At 47.0% G+C, this 22171-nt stretch overlaps 1 protein-coding gene across 1 annotated transcript in view; it reads left to right on the forward strand.

Annotated features, from left to right (window-relative positions):
- VPS16 (VPS16 core subunit of CORVET and HOPS complexes) overlaps positions 1 to 22171 on the forward strand; it is a 43532-nt gene that overhangs the window by 1332 nt on the left and 20029 nt on the right. Inside the window, exons 2-13 of the mRNA XM_028744331.2 lie at positions 1459 to 1547; positions 2530 to 2621; positions 4158 to 4286; positions 8023 to 8167; positions 11587 to 11702; positions 13795 to 13917; positions 16202 to 16257; positions 16393 to 16482; positions 17677 to 17771; positions 17922 to 17998; positions 19327 to 19458; positions 21789 to 21916. Coding sequence (XP_028600164.2) covers positions 1459 to 1547; positions 2530 to 2621; positions 4158 to 4286; positions 8023 to 8167; positions 11587 to 11702; positions 13795 to 13917; positions 16202 to 16257; positions 16393 to 16482; positions 17677 to 17771; positions 17922 to 17998; positions 19327 to 19458; positions 21789 to 21916 — 1272 coding nt within the window. The remainder of the gene's footprint in view (positions 1 to 1458; positions 1548 to 2529; positions 2622 to 4157; positions 4287 to 8022; positions 8168 to 11586; positions 11703 to 13794; positions 13918 to 16201; positions 16258 to 16392; positions 16483 to 17676; positions 17772 to 17921; positions 17999 to 19326; positions 19459 to 21788; positions 21917 to 22171) is intronic.

A 22171-nucleotide genomic window follows, 5' to 3' on the forward strand; every position in this document is an offset into this window, starting at 1 on the left:
TTCTCTCCGCTTTGGTTGGTGGCCCAGAAGTACCCCTATCTGGACAGGAACTTAAAATTAACTGAAAATCTTACTTTATTTATATGCCACCCATCTGGCTAGGTTGCGAACTGGTTTGAGCACGAAATATATAAAAAACTAAATAAATTGTCCAGTAGCACCTTAAAGGTAAAGGTACCCCTGACCGTTAGGGCCCGTTGGGGCCAACTCTGGGGTTGCGGCGCTCATCTCACTTTATTGGCCAAGGGAGCCGACGTACAGCTTCCGGGCCATGTGGCCAGCAGGACTAAGCCGATTCTGGCGAACCAGAGCAGCGCACGGAAACGCTGTTTACCTTCCCGCCGGAGCGGTACCTATTTATCTACTTGCATGTTGATGTGCTTGCATGTTGATGTGACTGCTAGGTGGGCAGGAGCAGGGACCAAGCAACGGGAGCTCACCCCGTTGTGGGGATTTGAACCGCTGACCTTCCGATCGGCAAGTCCTAGGCTCTGTGGTTTAGACCACAGCACCACCTGTGTCCTTAGTAGCACCTTAGAGACCAACTAAGTTTGTGCTTGGTATAAGCTTTCGTGTGCATGCACACTTCTTCACGGTGTGGTTTCAGCAGGGTGTGTTTGTGGGAAAGGCAGCTATCCAATAAATAGATTGCGAAAAATTTTGCTTAGGCACCTCCTGCTGTGGCAAGGTGTTTGTTATTATTATGATCAGTGCTTTTTTCTGGGGGGGGGGGGAAACGGGTACGCATGCCCCTAAACATTTTGTGAATCTTTTGTCCATTTACTGTATTTATTTCTCCTGATTTGAACTATAAAATGGTGGTTTTCTTCAGTCAAAATGAGAGTACCCCTAAACATTTTTAAAGAAAAAAAAGCACTGATTATTACTATTACTATTACTTTATTTTAGGGACAGCATTTGACACTTAATATAACAGATGTCATTGGTGAACGTCAGGGAGATGGACTCAGGGTTGAAGGGAGTTGGAGCCCAGGAACTTTGTACTTTTCTGTGTTCAGAGCACTGCACAAACCCCTGTCCCAGTAACCTTTACAACGGACCTGCAAGGCAGGCCGCTGTTTCTAACCCCACATTGCAAACAGGGAGGGGAGCTGGGGCTGAACTAAGGTCTCCAGGTGGGTTTGTGGCAGAGGCAAAATTCAAACAGAGGACACCCTGGTTCCCAGCTGATCTGCTGACTCCAGAATCTTCTCCTCCATCCATCCAGGACCCTACTTCTCTCTCTGCTCCCCATCTCTGAGTGTCTATTGCCTGGTTGGGGCAAACGACTAGGAAGGCCAGCTGCCTCAGTGCCCTGCTTGGGGGCTTCCCAAAGCGCAGAGCTGACCAGCATTGGGAACAGAATGCTGGGTTTTGCCAACGCTTCGGGTCTCTGCTTTTATTTAACCTGACATTTCTCTCCCCCCGAAACTTTCCGCTAACGTTTTCTTCCTGCAGGAAACTGGATTTGTACACCATGGGCTGGAACCTGAGAGAAGACCTACGGGATTGCTTGGTCGCTGCTGCGCCCTACGGAGGCCCCATTGGTACGGCAAGAGCCAGCTCCTCTTTCTCGCTCCAGCTGTTCCTTTGCAGCTGGGAGGTTTCCTCTCTCGGCCCAGTCTCATTCACGGGTGCAGTCGGGGAATTTGCCAAGGGGTAGGGCCTGCATGATGCAGTCAGTCGCGCTCTCTCTCTCTGGCTCTGCCTAGCCTACCCTACAGGGCTGTTGTGAGAACGCCTTGAGGTTCCTGCAGGAAGGGTGGCACTGGCGCTAGCTGCCAGAATAAAGGTAATTAGGTCCAGTCGTGGCCGACTCTGGGGTTGCGGTGCTCATCTCGCTTTATTGGCTGAGGGAGCCGGCGTACAGCTTCTGGGTCATGTGGCCAGCATGACTAAGCCGCTTCTGGCGAACCAGAGCAGCACATGGAAACGCCATTTACCTTCCCGCTGGAGCGGTACCTATTTATCTACTTGCACTTTGACGTGCTTTCGAACTGCTAGGTTGGCAGGAGCAGGGACCGAGCAAAGGGAGTTCACCCCATCACGGGGATTCGAACCACTGACCTTCTGATTGGCAAGTCCTAGGCTCTGTGGTTTAACCCACAGCGCCACCCGTGTCCCTAGCTGCCAGAATAGCCACTAGTAAATCCTAAGCAGTTGAGTTGGCACATATGGGCAATAATAATAGCTCTATATTTTGCCTGTCTATTTGGACTGTAACCAAATTTTTTGCCTTCTGGTTCCTGAGATCAAGGAGCAGCTTCTCAGCCATGTTTGGAGACAGTCGGATGCCATTTTGAATCAAGATGGCAGACTGAACTTTTTTGGTTTTGACTACGCTGGTTTGGTTTTTTTGGGTTTCTTAGAATTTCTGCGCAACTGCAGTTACAAGGCTGCTAGTAATGGCATAAATAAAGAAATGCTCACAAAGAATTAAAATGGGAGGTGAGAACGGCAATTGTCAGGGGCTTGACTTCTCATCATTGTTTTGTATTGTGATTTTTTAAAAAGCCTCTATCGTTTTAGCTTTGCTGAAAAACAAGAAAGAGAAATCTCCCAGTTCCCGGCCACCTCTGGAAATCTACACTGCCTCAGGAGTCCTCTTGGCTAGCATTCCGGTAAGCAAATTGTGTTATCAATGGTCACTGTGCATTGCATAGTAACAGTGCCGGATTTACGTATAAGCTAAACAAGCTATAGCTTAGGGCCCCACTCTCTTGGGGCCCCCCAAAAAAATTAAAGGAAAAAAACCTGGATGTACATTTCCAAAATATAAGATAAAAAACAAATAAAATAAAACCTACTTACAGTAACAGTGTTTTGTGTTGTGTAGGCTCCTATGGTGTAAGTAGCTTGCTCCCTAAAATAACACTGGTTAGATACTTATGAGGTCCATAAATTACCCTATAGCAAATATTCAACACAAAAAACAGCAACAATTTGTTGTTGACAAAGGACAGCTGGACATATAAAGGGCCCCATTACCTTCAGGAGCTTAGGGCCTCATCAAACCTAAATCCGGCCCTGCATAGTAACATTAGCAGCAACAAAAAAAGGAGGGAGAAGGCAGGTCAGTTCTCTGCCCCAAAGAGGTTACACTCACAGTGGTAAAGGCAACAGAGGGAAATGAGGAGGATGGGGGAAAGCAAGGGCAAACTCTGAACGAATACTGTCAAATTGTGCTGCATGCACCAAGCTCTTTTTTCAGCTGAGAACGAGGACTTTGGGGGTTCAGCAACAGGGGGGCTGGGTTCGAGTCGCGACGTGGCTGCCAACCTGGATGACTTTGAAAGAGGCTTAGGAAATTCCATGGAGGAGAGGGGCTATCGATGGCTACCAGCCAGGTTGGCTATGCCCTGCCTCCACAATCAGAGGCAGCAGTGCTTCTGAATACCAGTTGCTGGAAACCACAGGAGAGTAAGGGGGCTCTTGCGTTCGAATCCTGCTTGCTGGTTTCCCACAGGCATCTGGTTGGCCCCTGTGAGAACTGTTAGAATTCCTGCTCCATGGTTGCAGTCATGGGATTGTTGTCTATCACATGACAGTATATGTTTTGACTCCACAGAGTGGGAAGTGACGGAGACAGGATGTTTGTGTTCCTGTGTTCCGTGAAGTGGGACTATTGTCCTTTGTTCATTCTCTTTGCTGTCTGATGCTAGAGAGAGAGGGAGCCATGTTGCAGTGCTCCGTGTGTGTTTATATGTAAATAAAGTAGATTAGCCAAAATGCTGAGTTGCTGAGGTCTGTTACGCAACTGCGCAAACTCTGCGGATCCCAAAGTGTGCCAATGTCTGTTGGCATCAGTCACTCTGATGTTCGGGCTGAAGAAAGCTTTTGAAGCTCCCGAACGATCGACCAGGAGGGAGGGAACATGCCAGTCGGGCATGTGTCTCTGCCAGGGTCCTACATGAGTACTCCTGACAAGAACAGGTTGCTAGACAAGAAGGGCCGCTGGCCGTATCTCTTACCGGAGAGTGGACAGGGTTGCTTCCTGAGTGCAGTAGGCGAATACCTCTGATATTTTAATAGGTCATACGTGGGGCTACCTTTGGGGCCTACCAAGAAGTACCTGCTGATTCAGAATGTCAGGTTGCTAAATAGGTGCATCTGGTGCCTGGCTAATTTCTAACCCTGGGCTTTTGTCTCCCCTCCAGTGGAAGAACTGTCCGGCCGTGCACCTTGGCTGGACGACCAGTGAGGACCTCCTTTGCATCCAGGAGGATGGCTCAGTCCTTGTCTACAGCCTCTTTTGTGAGTTCAAGCGGCGCTTCAGCATGGGCAACGTAAGTGACCTCGGAGAGGAGGGTTTACTGGAACCGGGGGCTTTTGGGAGCAGGGGCTTCGGCCCAGTAGACCTGAAGGAGCGTCTCCACCCCCATCATTCTGCCTGGACGCTGAGGTCCAGCTCTGAGGACCTTCTGGCGGTTCCCTCCCTGCGAGAAGCCAAGTTACAGGGAACCAGGCAGAGGGCCTTCTTTTCCTTTTAAAAATATTTTTATTCGTTTTTTAACATATCATTTTCAACAATTATTAAACATACTTTTACATCTTATTCAATTTTTTTTTACTTCCATCAGTCCTGTCTGAAAATTTTCCACTCTAATCTCTTAGTATGCATTTCTTGTTTTCCCCATTACATTTCAAACTCATAACCTATATCTCTATCTTTGCCTACTTTGTAACACTTCATATATTTCTCCTTACAACATAATTTGTTGATTGCAGTTGCTCTTCAAATAATTCATATACTTCTTCCAATCTTTTGTAAATCTCTAGTCCCGCAGGTTTCGAATCCTTCCTGTCATTTTATCCAATTCTGCGTAGTCCATTAATTTTGTCTGCCATTCTTCTTTTGTCGGAATTTCTTCTTGCTTCCATTTCTGGGCTAACAATACTCTTGTCGCTGTTGTTGCATATAAGAACAATTTAACATCCTGTCTATTAATATCCTCACTTATGGCAGAGGGCCTTCTCGGTAGTGGCGCCCGCCCTATGGAACACCCTCCCATCAGGAGAAAATAAACAACCAACTGACATCTGTTTTAGAAGACATCTGTTTTTGTTTTTTTTTTAATATTTTTTATTACATTTTCAAATGCACAAATAAGAATATATAGTTCACATAGCAAGCATAAGATAAACAAATAAAGAAAAAAGAAAATTCCACTTTCAGAAATATTTTTACATAACCAATCGGACTTCCTCACATCTCCCATACCATGCATTCTTTGCCATAAAGATGTCAGCAAATTATTACCTTTTTTCACATCTTAATTTATACCTTACAAATGTCTTAAATTTAAAATACTCTTTGTCAGTTACTTGTACCTTTAATCACCTTTAGTAATACTTTAAATCTCATCCTTTCCTTACTTTTAACTTAATTTTCTATTTCAAAGATCTAATAGCTGAAGCTAAAACTTCCAAATCGTGCAGTTTTTAACATTCATACAACTTATAGTATTTTTGTAAATAGTCCTTAAATTTTTTCCAGTCCTCCTCCATCTCCTCTTCTCCCAAGTCTCGGATTCTGCCAGTCATTTCAGCCAGTTCCATGTAGTCCATCAGTTGCATCTGCCACTCTTCCAGTGTAGGTAGATCTTGTGTCTTCCAGTGTTTTGCAATAAGTATTCTTGCTGCTGTAGTTGCATACATAAAAAATGTTCTATCCTTCTTTAACACCTTCTGGCTGACAATGCCCAGGAGGAAGGCCTCTGGTTTCTTGGGAAAGGTATACCTAAATACCTTTTTTAACTCATTATATATCATTTCCCAGAAGGCCTTCACTTTTGGACAGGTCCACCAGAGGTGAAAGAATGTCCCTTCAGCCTCCTTACATTTCCAACATTTGTTATCAGACAGATGATATATCTTAGCAAGTTTGACTGGGGTCATGTACCACCTATATATCATTTTCATAATGTTTTCTTTCAGGGCACTACATGCCGTGAATTTAATTCCAGTGGTCCATAACCTTTCCCAGTCTTCGAACATAATGTTGTACCCAATATCTTGAGCCCATTTTATCATGGCTGATTTCACTGTCTCATCCTGAGTGTTCCATTTAAGCAACAAGTTATACATTCTCGAAAGTACCTTAGTTTTAGGTTCCAAAAGTTCTGTCTCTAATTTCGATTTTTCCACCTGGAATCCTATTTTTCTATCCGACTTAAAAACCTCTTGAATTTGAGCATAGTGAAACCAATCTTGCACCTTATTCTTTAGTTTTTCAAAGCTCTGCAGCCTCCAGTTATCTCCAATTTTTTCTATTATTTCCCAATATTTAGGCCAGCCGGCCTCCATATTGGGTCTCTTTCGGACCTTGGCCTCCGCTGGTGATAACCACCTCGGGGTCAGACTTTTAGAAGACATCTGAAAGCAGCCCTGTACTGGAAAAATTTTAATGTCTGATGGTTTACAATTTTTTACATGTGCTGTAAGCCACCCAGTTTTTATTGTATAATGAAAACACCTAGAAATGTTCCATAGGAAGTGATTCATAAATGTAAGCTCACTTCTTGCTTGAAGAAACATTCAGACATTTCAGTGTAGTATAGAATAATATAATATATCACTTTTTTCCCAAAAAAAAAATATTTTAAAAATTTGCCTTTTCAAAATGAGAGCAAGAGCGTTGGTTATTCTGCCACATTTCCCCATGACATATTGTTGCGAACAGAGGTTTTCAATGAAATATCAGAAAAGAGAAAGGCTTCTTTGAGTGGATTGAGAGGAGAATTTGTTTGTGTCAAATTCGACCGAATATAAATGAGATTACCTGGCAAAAGCCAACTTGCACCTTTCATTGAGTTTGTAGACATACCTAAGGTATACCGTATTTTTCGCTCTATAACACGCACCTGACCATAACACGCACATCGTTTTTAGAGGAGGAAAACAAGGGAAAAAACATTCTGAATGAAACAGTGGATGTATCATTTTTGTGCTTCATGCTGTGGCCACAGACATGTGATCTGATGGTGAATTTGGGGTGACCCAATGCAAAGATACTGAGAATTCCTGTGGATCCATGCTTTGTAACCACGTTTTTGCACCATTGCAGCCCCAGGCAACAGTGGGTGCGTGATTTTTTGGGTGTAGGCTGTAGCCATGGACATGCTATGTGATCTGATGGTGAATTTGGGGTGACCCAATGCAAAGATCCTGAGGATCCATGTTGATCTATGCTTTGTAACCACATTTTAAGTGGGGAGCGAAGGAAAAACAAAGAAGGGACATGAGAGGGGTGTGCAGAGAAGCAGCTGGCTAAGAATGCTGGAGAGGGATTTAACGGGTGGGAGGAAAGAAAGGCAAAAGTTCCCCCCCAAGCCAGCCATCTCCATCTCTCTCTCTCTCTCTCTCTCTCTCTCTCTCTCTCTCTCTCTCCCTCCCTCCCTCCTCCCCCCGTCTCTCCCTCCCCCCCTCTCTCCCTCACCCTCCCCCCCTCTCCCTCTCCCTCCCCCCCTCTCTCTCCCTCTCCCCCAGCAGCAACGGAGCACAGAGAGGAATTAGAAAGAACGACACTCTGCTTGCCTGGAGGGGAGGGGCTTTCCCTGCTCTTTGTTCCGTTTCAGCAAACACAGCAAGGAAACAGAGGAGGGTGGGCAGTAAGACCCTGAGGCAGAATGCAGGAAAGCTGCCACTTCCTCTTTTCAGGTTTCCCTTCTCCGTGACTCGAGATTTGACTTTTGCTTGATTTTTTGGCTCCAGGGACCACACATTCGCTCTATAACACGCACAGACATTTCCCCTTCCTTTTTAGGAGAAAAAATCTGCGTGTTATAGAGGGAAAAATACGGTATATGTAAGAGGCTCATTCATAATGATATTTTGGAAATGATTCATGATCTTCTGTAGCTGCCTTGTTCTATACTTTCCGGGTGCCGCACGATCATGTTATAAAGTAGTTGGGTTCTATGTTATAAATCAAACACTGCTGGTACTGTTTTTTTGAGAACCGCTGCTCTAACCACTACACCAACTGACCCGGTGCTTCCTTGCTTTCTCTCTAACCCCCAGGAGGTGCTTCAGAACCACGTGCTGGAGGCCAAGGTGTTCCACACGGAATACGGCACGGGCGTGGCCATCCTGACTGGGGCCCACCGCTTCACCATAGCCACCAACGTCGAGGACTTGAAACTCCGCAGGCTGCCTCAGGTGCCAGGTAAATCTGCCTCCTGCCCACCTTCGCCCCTCGACTCGCACTGCCCCAGACGCAGGTCCGCGCTCTTCTGTTTCTGCGCGTGCGCTCCCTGAAACCCAAGGTTTTGAGAAGCAAAAATCGCACCCCAAGTTTCTAGGGTTTTAAGAGCCTCTGGACGTTCTGTGTCGCACTTGCGGGTCTGCTCTTGTTGTCGCCATTTCACTTTGGTGCTTTGGTGTTCTGTTAATGCCTGCTTGTTATTAACTGATAAACTGTGGACCTCTTTGGATCATTGGGTTATCTGAGAGGCAATACCTCTGATTTGTTGGAAGATATGCTCAGCCGTTCTTGCATTAGAGTTAATACGAATACAAATGTTGTTGTTGTTTAGTCGTTTAGTCGTGTCCGACTCTTCGTGACCCCCTGGACCAGAGCACGCCTGGCACTCCTGTCTTCCACTGCCTCCCACAGTTTGGTCAAACTCATGTTCGTAGCTTTGAGAACACTGTCCAACCATCTTGTCCTCTGTCGTCCCCTTCTTCTTGTGCCCTCCATCTTTCCCAACATCAGGGTATTTTCCAGGGAGTCTTCTCTTCTCATGAGGTGAACAGAATATTGGAGCCTCAGCTTCAGGATCTGTCCTTCCAGTGAGCACTCAGGGCTGATTTCCTTCAGAATGGAGAGGTTTGATCTTCTTGCAGTCCATGGGACTCTCAAGAGTCTTCTCCAGCACCATAATTCAAAAGCATCCATTCTTTGGCGATCAGCCTTCTTTATGGTCCAGCTCTCACTTTCATACATCACTACTAGGAAAACCATAGCTTTAACTATAGGGACCTTTGTTGGTAAGGTGATGTCTCTGCTTTTTAAGATGCTGTCTAGGTTTGTCATCGCTTTTCTCCCAAGAAGCAGGCGTCTTTTAATTTCGTGGCTGCTGTCACCATCTGCAGTGATCATGGAGCCCAAGAAAATAAAATCTCTCACTGCCTCCATTTCTTCCTCTTCTATTTGCCAGGAGGTGATGGGCCCGGTGGCCATGAGCTTCGTTTTTTTGGTGTTGAGCTTCAGACCATATTTCAGTGTCCCATACAGAAAAATGAAAACCCTAAAAACTCTGAAACCCCATTTTAAAATACAATATGCTATAGCCTATAGTAGACTATTGGGTGCTCTCCCTACTTGTTATTCCTTCCTCTCTTAGCGGCACAGGATCAACTTGCCTCATTGCTGGATCCAGTTCTACGCTCTCACCTTGAATATTCTCCCCACACTCACAATCATCTTCAAGGGGAGAAAACCATTTTTTTGTTGGAACTTTAAAAGCAGATCTGTTAAAAAAAAGTCCTCTATTTTAGATTGTTTGGAAACGGGTGAGAGAGCTGCATCCTCTGGGTCCCTGTAGCATTTACTAGCAGGCATAGTATAACGGTGGAAAGCAAACAAGGAGAGGTTTCCTTAACCGAAGAAGAGAGAAAAAATAGAAAGTGCTGGGTTTGTTCAATTTAAGAGCATCTCTGTGTGGTGACTGCCAGGAGTTCCAGGAACAAATTATAGAAGAGAGCTGGCGGTTAATGGCTAGCAACTGGCGGCCTGCCCAGGACGCTTCACAGAACTTGCCCAAGTTGTTTCTCATAGCATAGACAAGAAGGTGCTGATAGAATCTCAGTAGATTGGTAAGTTTAAAAGTAGGGAAGTAAGAAAAATGAGAAATTACTTCCCTGGGTAGCAATCAACGTTAATTACAGTCCTGTTATCTGCAGAGATCCGAAGCCTGCTTGCTAAGCCATCGCCATCTTCTCCCAAGTTTCTAGGTTTCTCACGGTTCTTGAGCTGGAGCCACGTTAAGCCTCCAATTGCCGTTTGGGTCCGCTCCCCGTCTCTCTCAAGATTCTGCCACCAGGTCTAGACTGAGGCTTTGTGTAGATCCTTTGATCTGTCAGATCCTTCCATGGATACGAATTTATTTATTTATTGAATTTGTATTCCGCTCAAAGACCACAAGGCGGTTCACAACGTAGGAATGCAAAATGAAAACACTAAATACGCAATAGAACAGATTGTGTGTGCAGCATTTATTTTCATTTGCTTTTGTCTTCTTAAGTAGGGGTAGAGGATGGGCATTTTAAAAAAAACCAGCTTAAGCGGAGTCAGACCATTTGTCCATCTAGATTAGTGCTGCCTCCACTGGCTGGCAGCAGCTCTCCAGCACTTTCAGGCAGCTTAGAATCCTAGAATCGTAGGGTTGGAAGGGGAGCCTGAGGGTCATCTAGTCCAACCCTCTGTAATCCAGGAATATATCCATACTTAGAGACGTTACAGATATTACTTTTAAAAGTGTTGTGAACCGCCCTGTGATTTTCAGATGAAGGGCGGTATGCAAATTTAATAAGCAAGCAAAGAAAGAAATAAGCAATTATCGGACTGTGCGGAAATGGCAAAACTAAGAGACCAAAATGACGAACTTTTTATAGAAGAGTGGAGGCCTTTTTGGGGGCTGTCTGAAAAAGCATTGTAGCCAAATGAAATCACGGGCGGAATTCAAAATACGAGCAGCAGAAGTAAAATGGTAAAAATAACTATTAGAGGGGGGGGGGTTGGTAAAAGATAATGCATTTGTTATATAATTCAGCAGAAAAGGGGTTGAATAAAAACACAGTGGAGGTGGAAATCCATGAAACAAAGTTGTAATTATCTAATCCGAAACTCATTTGAGAAATTTTGGAAACTTAATGGAAAATTATATTGGGGGGGGGGGAGCAGCTGTCCTGTACGGGGAACAAACCTGCAACCTTTGTGTGTCCAGCTCTACCTGCAGATGCCATTGGGGGCTGGACCTGGGACTGTTTGCATGCAAGCTTTGGCCGTTCCCCTAAAACAATCCCTCGCCTCCCCACTCCTGCTTCCTGGACTGTGCCGCTTGGCTGGTATTTGCCGGGCGCACCTGCAAGCAGCAAACTTCCCCCTGAGTTAGGGGCTCCAGCCTGCTTCCCATTGATTCTTCTTATTTGCAATCACTCGTAGCCGAGTAAGATTGTCTTCCATAAACACGGTCTTAACAGTGGGTCCATAAATGTCTGTGGAGGCCAATTCTGGATCCACACGTCCTTCCACAGTGGGGACATAGGTTTCCGGGCGGGAGTTGATCACGTTTTGGATTTGCCAAGCGTGCCTTCCTCTTAGCATGTTTCTCCCTTACATTCTGAGTTTGAGTGCCTTCAAAGCCCATGACACCTTTGGTAAAGGCTGTTCTCCAACTGGAGCGCTCGCAGGCCAGTGTTTCACAAGTGTCGGTGTTTATAGGGGCTCCAGCCTGCTTCCTGTTTGTAACACAGTCCCTGCCCCAATCAGACAGATCTGCTGCTGCCTTTGAACCTCAGCTTTGTGCAAAGTGTCCTCTGCCTGAAGTTTTTTTGCCTGCATCCCTCCTGTCCTCCTTTCAGGTGTCCAGAAGCCCCCCTCCTGCTGGGCCGTCCTGTGCCAAGAGCGAGTGACCGTCCTCCTTGTTGCTGTTGGCCAAGAGCTGTACCTACTGGACAACACGACCTGTTCCCCGGTGGTGAGTGAGGGGGTGCAGGGCTGGATGGGACACCTCTTGTGGGAGCCCCCTGGACATTTGCTCAGGCTGGACCAATTCCTAGCCTGCTGCATTGCTGCAGAGCTATCTGTGGCTACTAGCCACAATGGCTATGATCTGCTTCCTCAATCAATCAATCAATCAATCAATCAATCAATTTATTGTGCATAAAGGTAAAGATAAAGGGACCCCTGACCATTAGGTCCAGTCGTGACCGACTCTGGGGTTGCAGCGCTCATCTCGCTTTACTGGCCGAGGGAGCCGGCGTACAGCTTCCGGGTCATGTGGCCAGCATGACTGAGCGGCTTCTGGCAAACCAGAGCAGCGCACGGAAACGCCGTTTACCTTTCCACCGGAGAGCTACCTATTTATCACCCCATCACAGGGATTCGAACCGCCAACCTTCTGATCGGCAAGTCCTAGGCTCTGTGGTTTAACCCACAGCACCACCCGTGTTCCAAATACCATTACAATGAACAGCAGAGGAAAAGAGCAAGGCTTTCCTCTGAAACCACACAACATAACCTATAAAAGTTTACCGGAGAAGTAATGGAAATCGAGTGAAATCCCAATGCTTGGACTACTGCACTGTACTTGGAGCAGTGCGCTCTGCGTGGGGCTACCTTTGAAGGTGACTCAGAAACTGCAATTAATGCAGAATGCGGCAGCTAGACTGGTGACTGGGAGTGGCTGCTGAGACCATATAACACCAGTCTTGAAAGACCTACACTGGCTCCCAGTACGTTTCCGAGCACAATTCAAAGTGTTGGTGCTGACCTTTAAAGCCCTAAACAGCCAAAGGTCCTGTATACCTGAAGGAGCGTCTCCACCCACATCGTTCAGCCCGGACACTAAGGTCCAGCGCCAAGGGCCTTCTGGCAGTTCCCTCACTGTGAGAAGCCAAGTTACAGGGAACTAGGCAGAGGGCCTTCTCGGTAGTGGCACCTGCCCTGTGGAACGCCCTCCCAGCAGATGTCAAGGCAATAAACAACAATTTTACTTTTAAAAGACAACTGAGGGCAGCCCTGTTTAGGGAAGTTTTTAATGTCTGGTGCTGCATTGTTTTTAATATTCGCTTGGAAGCCGCCCAGAGTGGCTGGGGAGACCCAGCCAGATGGGCGGGGTATAAATAATAAATTATTATTATTATATTGTTATTATAAAGAAGAACTGCAACTTAAACTGATGGAATATGTGCAGCTTGAAGACCTAACATATAGAATAAGAGAACAAGGAGACCATGCATTTATAGAAAATTGGAAAATGTTTATTGAATATATGGGGGGAAGTTGTGTTTATCTTAAAACGTGGGCAGCATTAAGATAAATTCAACAGTGTAGATAAGTTTTGATGGATGTAATAATGAAATACTGAATGGTTCAATCTGTGTAAAATATGCAGAGATTCATGATATGCAAAATGAACCATGGAAAGAGAAGAAGGGAAGTCACTGATATACTTAAGGTTGTTTGAGTGAATATTCTAAAATGTAAAACCAAAAATTTAATAAAAGTTATAGAAGAAATTTGCATAAAGATTGCATAAAGTTTCAAAACTGGAAAGCATTAACGGAAAGGTGGAACAGAATTTCTTAGCTCAGCAGAGCAAATTTGGCTATCAGGTGTGTAATTGGTAGATCTTTATCAGCTAAGAGTTCAACTGTTGATACGACAATCTTTATTGTCATTGTCCCATACAGAACAACGAAATTGAAAAAATCTACATCAGACATTCAAAAACCAACAAGCCTGCTATCCCAGCCTGGTTAGCCCCCTAAAAACTCTGATACCCCATAATTAAATACAATATACTCCCACAGAGACTACCTTACACTGCGTTTAAAACCAAAATCGCATTTGGATAGAAACTGTTTCTCAGGCGGCTGGTCCTAGTCTTTATAACCCTGTACCTTCTTCCAGAAGGCAGAAGCTGAAAGAGATCAGATTCGTGGGTAGAATTGGCCTGAGAACCACTTATGAATAGGCGATGACATTTTTCCCTCTGGGCATTGCATGTGAGGAGTAAATCAGCTCTTTGTGGCCCTGCTGACTGTGCCTCTCTTCCTTCACTGCAGACCCTGCCTGGGCTCAGTCCTCACGCCGGCTCCTTTCTGCGGATGGCAGTATCCTTCAACTATCGCTTCCTGGCTCTCTTCACTGACACAGGATACATCTGGATGGGGAAGTCAAACCTTAAGGTGAGCGGCGTGTCCAGATTCGCCTTGGAAGCGGAGAGATCCATCAGACTGAAAGGCACTTCTCTGTGGAGCTCACTGCAGGAGTCCACCTTGGTCTTCTCCAAAGGGATTAAGCTAGCCTCCCCCGCAACTGGGCGTCTTCTGGGTGTTTTGGAGCGCCTGTTGCTGATGGGAGTTGTAGTTTGAACATCTGCAGGGAGACCAGGTTGGGGTAGGGCTGGATTCAGATAAAGGGCGGTCCAGGATAACACCTTGTGTCAATTCCGTGATTCCTTCTCCCTTTTCTGAAAGAGAGTCGACCTAAAAAGAAAGGGAACGGATTTCCTAAGGGCTAGAAAAGCAATGAGAAACTTACACAGCATCTTAAAAAGCAGAGACATCACCTTGCCAGCAAAGGTCCGTATAGTTAAAACAATGGTTTTCCCAGTGCAGTGGTACCTTGGGTTACATATGCTTCAGGTTACAGACTCTGCTAACCCAGAAATAGTACCTCGGGTTAAGAACTTTGCTTCAGGATGAGAACAAAAATCGTGCTCCGGCAGCAGCGGGAGGCCCCATAATCTAAAGTGGTGCTTCAGGTTAAGAACAGTTTCAGGTTAAGAATGGACCTCTGGAATGAATTAAGTACTTAACCCGAGGTACCACTGTAGTGATGTATGGAAGGGAGAGCTGGACCATAAAGAAGACTGATCGCCGAATAATTGATGCTTTTGAATTATGGTGCTGGAGGAGACTCTTGAGAGTCCCATGGACGGCAAGAAGATCAAACCTCTCCATTCTGAAGGAAATCAGCCCTGAGTGCTCACTGGAAGGACAGATCCTGAAGCTGAGGCTCCAAGACTTTGGCCACCTCATGAGAAGAGAAGACTTCCTGGAAAAGACCTTGATGTTGGGAAAGATGGAGGGCACAAGGAGAAGGGGACGACAGAGGATGAGATGGTTGGACAGTGTTCTCGAAGCTACCAGCATGAGTTTGACCAAACTGTGGGAGGCAGTGGAAGACAGGAGTGCCTGGCGTGCTCTGGTCCAGAGGGTCATGAAGAGTCGGACACAACTAAATGACTAAACAACAAGAAAGTCGCTCTTTCGGTTTTAAACGGGAGCTGAGATTCTGCATCTGAAAGCTGGGATTTTGTGGCATGCACACAGCCCTGCAGGTCTGCACAATTCAAAGGAGGGAGGTTTGCCTATTGGCGGGCCTGCGTCTACTCCTTGTTTTCCAAAAGGGGATTCTGCACCACAGCAGAATCCTAAATTCTGCATCCTGCATAAAAAATTCTGCAAATTGTTCTAATTTTCATACACTTCCCATTTGAATTTGCTTGCCACTCCTCCTAACTTTGTCTGGTTTTGCAAGGCACTGGGCAGCTGCCACCACTTTCTGGAAAGCTTGATCATTGTAGGATTGAGGAGGATGAACTTTGCTCTGCCATGAAAGCCTGTCTGTAACAACGGAGGGGTGGCGTTTGCCATTGCCTTATCTTCGGGTCTATCCGCAGGAACAAAGTTCTGCAAAAATGTCCCAAGGTGTGTGTCAGGGAACTGACATCGGAGCCAGAGGCGGAGGCAAGGCTCCCAAGCGATGCTGGAGAAGGGCCCAGCAGGGAGAGAGGCAGCTCATCAGCTGGGGAAGGAAATGAGCGTAACACCAGGGATAAAGGGGGGCAGATGGGAGAATCGGCGAGGGGGCTCCAGGACTCCTCGCCGGAGACCAGCGGGGAGAGCACAGGTCCTCCGCTACCCACACCCTCTCTGCGCAGAAGACTTCTGCGCAGAGAGAGTAGGAGGAGACTTGGAGTCAAACAGCTTTTATGCTGGAAAAGGTTTAAGAAACGCCCACTGACGGATTCTGCTAGCGACTGAAACAGCCACGAAGTGAAGGGCTGTCCAGACAGAAAAGGCTTAACCAGGCACACTAGCCAGGAGTGGCGGCAACTTACGCACGAGCAACCCCTATAATCATTACAGTGTGCAACTGCCCGTAAAGCAAAAATAATGACAAGTGGATTTTGGACTTGCTTTATTAAGTTTTCGGAATCCTCTTTTGCAATTTTCTGGCGTGTTTGAGGAAGTGGCTCACTTGCAACGCACAGGGCACAGATGTGTAAAAGGGGGCTCTCCTGAAATCGGAGAAATAGAGTGATGCTGCTGGCCTACATTTCCGGGGGTTGTGGTGTGGTTCCATTTCCACAGCCCTTTCCTGCACGTAGCCCCACAGATAAGGGCAGCTGACCCCTTTCCTTCCTCCCACCCCTCATCGCCCCTCTGCCTCTTCCCTCCGCAGGAAAAACTGGGCGAGTCCATGTGCGAATTTCGAGCTCCGCCAAAGCAGATGGTCTGGTGAGTTCAGCAGGTCTCCTCCCCTTTTGTGCCAGGCTGGGGGTCTTCCCTGGGGTCCACCTTTGATCTTTTTATATCTTATATTATTGTCATACCATTTATGTACCACTTGAATGTTTTTCTTTTATGTGGTAGGTGCACCCGCTCTCGAAGCAAGCAGCGCGCGGTGGTGATGGCGTGGGAACGGCGCCTCCTCGTGGCTGGGGACGCAGAGCAGTATATTCAGCATCCTTGCGGGGAGAGGCAGGGGTGGGGCTGGGGGGCTTATTATTCAGAGGAAATATTTCAGAGCCTTCTCTAAGGGAACATTTGACTTCCCCCATATTTACCGTATTTTTCGCTCTATAGGATTTCGCTCTATAGGACGCACCGGACCATAGGAGGGGGAGAACAGGGAAACTTTTCTTTTCTTGTTCTCTCCTTCTAAAACAAGGTGCGTTCAAGGTGTATTCACCCAAAGCCTCTGGAGGCTTCAGGCGGCTACCTTGGAAGTCTGGAGAGCGAGAGGGGTCGGTGCGCACTGACCCCTCTCACTCTCCAGGCTTCAGTGAAGGCAACCCGAAGCCTCTGGAGCGCGGGGGGAGTTTCCGCTGGGCTCCGGAGGCTTCAGGTTCCTTCTGACCTGCTCTTTGGGGCTGGCGGGGGGAAGCGCTGCTTTCCCCCACCGCCAGCCTCAAAGATCCCTGAAGGTCCTGCTGCGCTCCCAAGGCTTCAGGGATAGTTTTGCGCAGCCATCCCCAAGCTAGAACAGCGAGATGGAGTGCTCCGCAGCGCTCCGTCTTGCTGTTCTGGCTTGGGAACAGCCTTTCTAGCCTCTGCGGGGCAGTGGGGTGAAGGCACCGCTCTGCCCTGCAGAGGCTTTGCGCGCAGCCATCCCCAAGCTAGAAGAGCGAGACGGAGCCCTCTGTGTTCTGGCTTTGGGCTTAGCTGCACAGCCTGCATCTGCTCTATAGGACACACACACACTTCCCCTTAATTTTTGGAGGGGAAAAAGTGCATCCTATAGAGCGAAAAATACGGTATTTGCCTGCTTAATTTATAGGGCTGCCCTGTGGCAGAAGGGCTCTAGGGAGCCAGTGCTGTTTAGCGTTTAGAGCGCCGGGCTAGGACCTGGGAGATCAGGGTTCAAAACGCAAAACGTGCCTGGCACCTGGCTAATTTCTAACACAGGTCCTGGGCAAGGTGAGCCTGTGACCTGATCCAACACAGGTCTTTTTTACACCGTTTGGTTCTGCTGGTTGTTTAGACGAGGGATGGGTAGGCGTTTTGTGGCGCAACTCCCAGCATCCCTGGCCATCCTGGCCGCTGGGGGTTGGAGTCCAGGAGCATCTGGGGTGCCCCACAGAGTTCCCCATCCCTGATACAATCTGTCCCAATTCCTGCCTGCTTCCTCCTTGGATTCCTTAATGCTGACCGCAGGTACCCTCTGGATGAGGATTCATACCTCGTGCCGGAGCTCGATGGCGTGAGGATCTTCTCCCGTTCCACCCACGAATTCCTCCACGAGATCCCAGGTGAGTCTCCCCTGCAATACTGGGCAAGCAGAGAGGACTAGAAACCTGCCGCCTCCTGTTTGAAAAGGGGAGCCTGGGTTGTTGTTTTCAGGACCCCTCGCCAGGTTTGAGCATCCTGGCCAAGATTCTCACTTCTTGCTTCCGTTTCAGAGGCCAGCCAGGAAGTCTTCAAGATTGCATCCATGGCGCCAGGAGCATTGCTGCTGGAAGCTCAGAAGGAGTATGAGGTGAGGGACGCTTGGCGGGTGGGGAGGAGAAAAGGGCGGCCCTGATCCCCCGCGTTGGTGTAGGACCGACTGGCTGGAAGAACTGTCGGAATCTGCGCTCGGCCAAGCTGATAAAGCTCATTTTCCTCTGGCCGAGCCTCCGGATTCACCTCCGGCGATAATTAACGACCTGAGCCTTTGATGAGGCTCCAGGCACATCCCATTCAGCAGAGAATCCAAAACAGCACGTGGAAGTGATGAGATTTATGGCTACAAGCTATGCATTATTTCTAAGCTACGCAGAGAGCAAAGAAGAAAACATCCTCTCTCTGTGAGAGCAGAGAGCAACTGAACAAGAAGAAGAAGAAGAAGACGAAGAGTTTGGATTTGATATCCCGCCTTTCACTCCCTTTAAGGAGTCTCAAAGTGGCTAACATTCTCCTTTCCCTTCCTCCCCCACAACAAACACTCTGTGAGGTGAGTGGGGCTGAGAGACTTCAAAGAAGTGTGACTGGCCCAAGGCCACCCAGCAGCTGCAGGTGGAGAAGCGGAGACGCGAACCCGGTTCACCAGATTATGAGTCCCCCGCTCTTACCACTACACCACACTGGCTCTCTAACAAAGGAGCAAAGGAACAGGAAACCACCAACGTCACATCCCGTCTCCCATCTCTCATGAGACTTCCAACAGCCTGGACTGTCTCTGGAATGTAAACAGAGTCTTGTGACTCTAAGGCACTGCTCAGTGGCAAACAGAAACTAACAAGAACAGCCAGGACCAGCTGGCAGCCTCAGGTGTAACTCTGTGCATAACCTGGGGAATTTCATTTTATTTATTACATTTATATATCACTTGCATCTTCCAAGCATGAGACGCTTAATCTCAGGGTTGTGGGTTCAAGCCCAAGCAAAAGATTCTAACTTTGACTCAAGAAAATCACCATTTTATAGTTCAAATCGGGGAAAATAAATACAGTAAATGGACAAAACTACAAAGTTTCACAAAATGCTTACTGGTGTGCGTAGCCCTGCATCCCCCCAGAAAAGAAAGTACTGTCCATTGGGATTTCGGCACCTAAAATTCCTAAAAGAAAGGCTTCGGGTTTTTTTTTTAAAGAAAAAGTTATTTTAAACATTTAATTGATTATATATCATTTCCCAAAATGGTAGTAGTTTCAGGCCTGTTGCTTTATTACTGCTAAGCTTGCTGTTCCGGTCACCATTGGCAGGACGGCTGGCATATAAGTTTAATAAACAATGGTCATGGGCAAAGGAGATCTGGTACCCACAGCCTGCAAGGGCTTTAAGGCTTCTCATTTCCCCCTCTTCCTCCTCCTTCCCCCTCCTCAGAAAGAGAGCCAGAAGGCCGACGAATACCTGCGGGAGATCAAGGACCAGAATCTGCTCCCGGAGGCCGTGGAACAATGCATCAGGGCGGCCAGCTACGAACACGATCCCGAGATCCAGAAATCTCTCCTTCGGGTGAGTACTGAAGGGGCAGAACCCACTGCTTCTTTTGGGGGTTTCATGGCCCCCTTGCAAAGAGAGCTCAGGTGTAGCAGATTGGGAGTGGCCGATTCCTGAGCTGTGTGCTGTAAGAGGTTAAACACACCTGAGCTACTAAAAAAACACCCCTTGCCTTTCTGCCCACAGAAGACTCTCTGAATGAATGAATGAATGATAATAATAAATTTTATTTATACCCTGCCCTCCCCAGCCAAGACCATAGCTGTCAACCTTCCCTTTTTTTGCGGGAAATTCCCTTATTCCAGCGCCGTTTACCACTGCTATCCCAGATTGTTAGATATCCCGTAGACTGTCCCCAGGACAGGTGAGACTGCTGATCCCTTATTTTCAAATCTGAAAGTTGACAGCTATGGACAAGACCGGGCTCAGGGCAGCTAACACCAAGTATTAAAAATTTGATTGAAATACAACTTGAAAACAAGATTAAAATACAACATTAAAATGCAGCCTCATTTCAGTAGAAACCCAAATCAAAAACTTTTTTGGGGATGAAAACGTCAAATCTTCACCAAGGCCAGCTATCCAGACTGGTCCTACGTGGGCCAGAAAAAAGCCAGGGAAGTCCCCAAATAGGAGTTCCATCACAGAAGGAGAAAGGAAAGAGGGGGAGGGGATCAAGTTGATTCCAAGACAAAGGCCAGGCGGAACAACTCTGTCTTACAGTCCCTGCGGAAAGAAAACAGATCCTGCATGAATGAATGAATCTTTATTTGCGTCAGACATTGGGCATGGCAATAAAACAACAGTACGATATACAAAGAATAGAAATAAAAAATCAGTTATATAAAATACATTTTAGAGTTTTGAATCAATAGTCAAATAGTGGATCATATTCTGATTGCCTCAGCTAAAAACCTTGCAACCTTTGCTGTCACCTGTTCATCTTGATCTGCCAAGAGAAAGGGCAGTGTGGCAGTGGTTGGGTGACCCGGAATGGACAATAAAAGAGGGGTGATAATCTCATTCCTCAAGTCTTTATAAAGATTGCAAGCGCCACCGATTTGGTACTGCCATCTCCACAGGGACATAAGCGTTTTTCGTGTGGAATATGTTGGAATCGTCCCTCGAGTACAGCTGAGGGCAATACATTCAGTCTTACGAGAGTAAAAGTGCATCTATATTTTAGAAGTAGTAGGTTATGCAGATAGGGTGCCAGAGAGTCGAAATGGGAAGGAGGAAAATATTCATACCATGGGCAAAATGTCCTTATTGTGGCCAAGTTGTTCTGACGCTTGATATCATTAAAGGTAAAGGTACCCCTGCCCCTACGGGCCAGTCTTGACAGACTCTAGGGTTGTGCGCCCATCTCACTCAAGAGGCCGGGGGCCAGCGCTGTCCGGAGACACTTCCGGGTCACGTGGCCAGCGTGACAAAGCTGCATCTGGTGAGCCAGAGCAGCACACGGAACGCCGTTTACCTTCCCGCTAGTAAGCGGTCCCTATTTATCTACTTGCACCCGGGGGTGCTTTCGAACTGCTAGGTTGGCAGGCGCTGGGACCGAGCAACGGGAGCGCACCCTGCCGCGGGGATTCAAACCACCGACCTTTCGATCGGCAAGCCCTAGACGCTGAGGCTTTTACCCACAGCGCCACCCACGTCCCCTTGATATCATTATGCGCTGGCAAATGTTTGCTTTCCTAAAACCCAAAGTGAGTAGCTGTTGTGGTGATAAACCACAAGAGTGAAGTTTTTGATAGATAATTTTAGTCCTGGTGCTGTTGTGACAATCTTGCAGCACTGGGGATATTAGACTGGGGGGATTTGAGTTTAGGCAAAACCAATAGTTCAGTAGGACTCTCAGTGTGTGTCTCTGCATGAGTCCATGCTCAGGGTTTGCCTCCTTCCAATCCCCTGTGCAAGCATTGTTCAGACAGCTTCAAATATTGTTTCAGCCATTCATCGACCGTATGCTTTTCAGACGATCTTATTTTTTCTTGATTTCATTCATTAAATTTCTATGCCGCACTTCATCCGAAGATTGCAACATTAAAATGCGAAACGGGAGCACAAAATGCGTAGCGGAAACAAGAACAAAGAAAGCAAACCAGTAACCCCGCTCCCACAAACATTCGTGGAATTGTATCTTGTCGCATTAAGAACTAGAAACTTATATTTATATCTAATAATAATAATAATAATAATAATTTATTATTTATACCCTGTCCATCTGGCTGAGTTTCCCCAGCCACTCTGGGCAGCTCCCAGTCGAGTGTTAAAAACAATACAGCATTAAATTATAAATTATATATTTAACCCTTTCTCTCTCTCGTACCCCATGCCTCCAGGCGGCCTCCTTTGGGAAATGCTTCATTGACAAGTTCCCGCCCGAGCGTTTCGTGGAGACCTGCAGGGATCTGCGGGTGCTCAACGCCATCCGGGATTACCAGATCGGGATCCCCCTCAGCTTCGACCAGTATCCTAGAGACACAGTAGTAGCTCAGTCGGTATCAGTCAATCAGTTTTATTGTTTGTAGCCAATGGCCGTCACAATGCAATGTGAACACGAATCACACAGCTGTAAAATGGGGTTGGGGGGTTGGGAGCGCATTGCATATATCGGAACAAGGCAAATCTACAACATCAGCTCAGTGGGGAGAGCATGAGGCTCTTAATCCCAGGGTTGTGGGTTCGAGTTCCGCGTTACTCAAAAGGTTCCTGCATCGCAGAG

The sequence above is a fragment of the Podarcis muralis genome, chromosome 9, assembly GCF_964188315.1.
Source record: "Podarcis muralis chromosome 9, rPodMur119.hap1.1, whole genome shotgun sequence".
In the NCBI taxonomy this organism is placed as follows: domain Eukaryota; kingdom Metazoa; phylum Chordata; class Lepidosauria; order Squamata; family Lacertidae; genus Podarcis; species Podarcis muralis.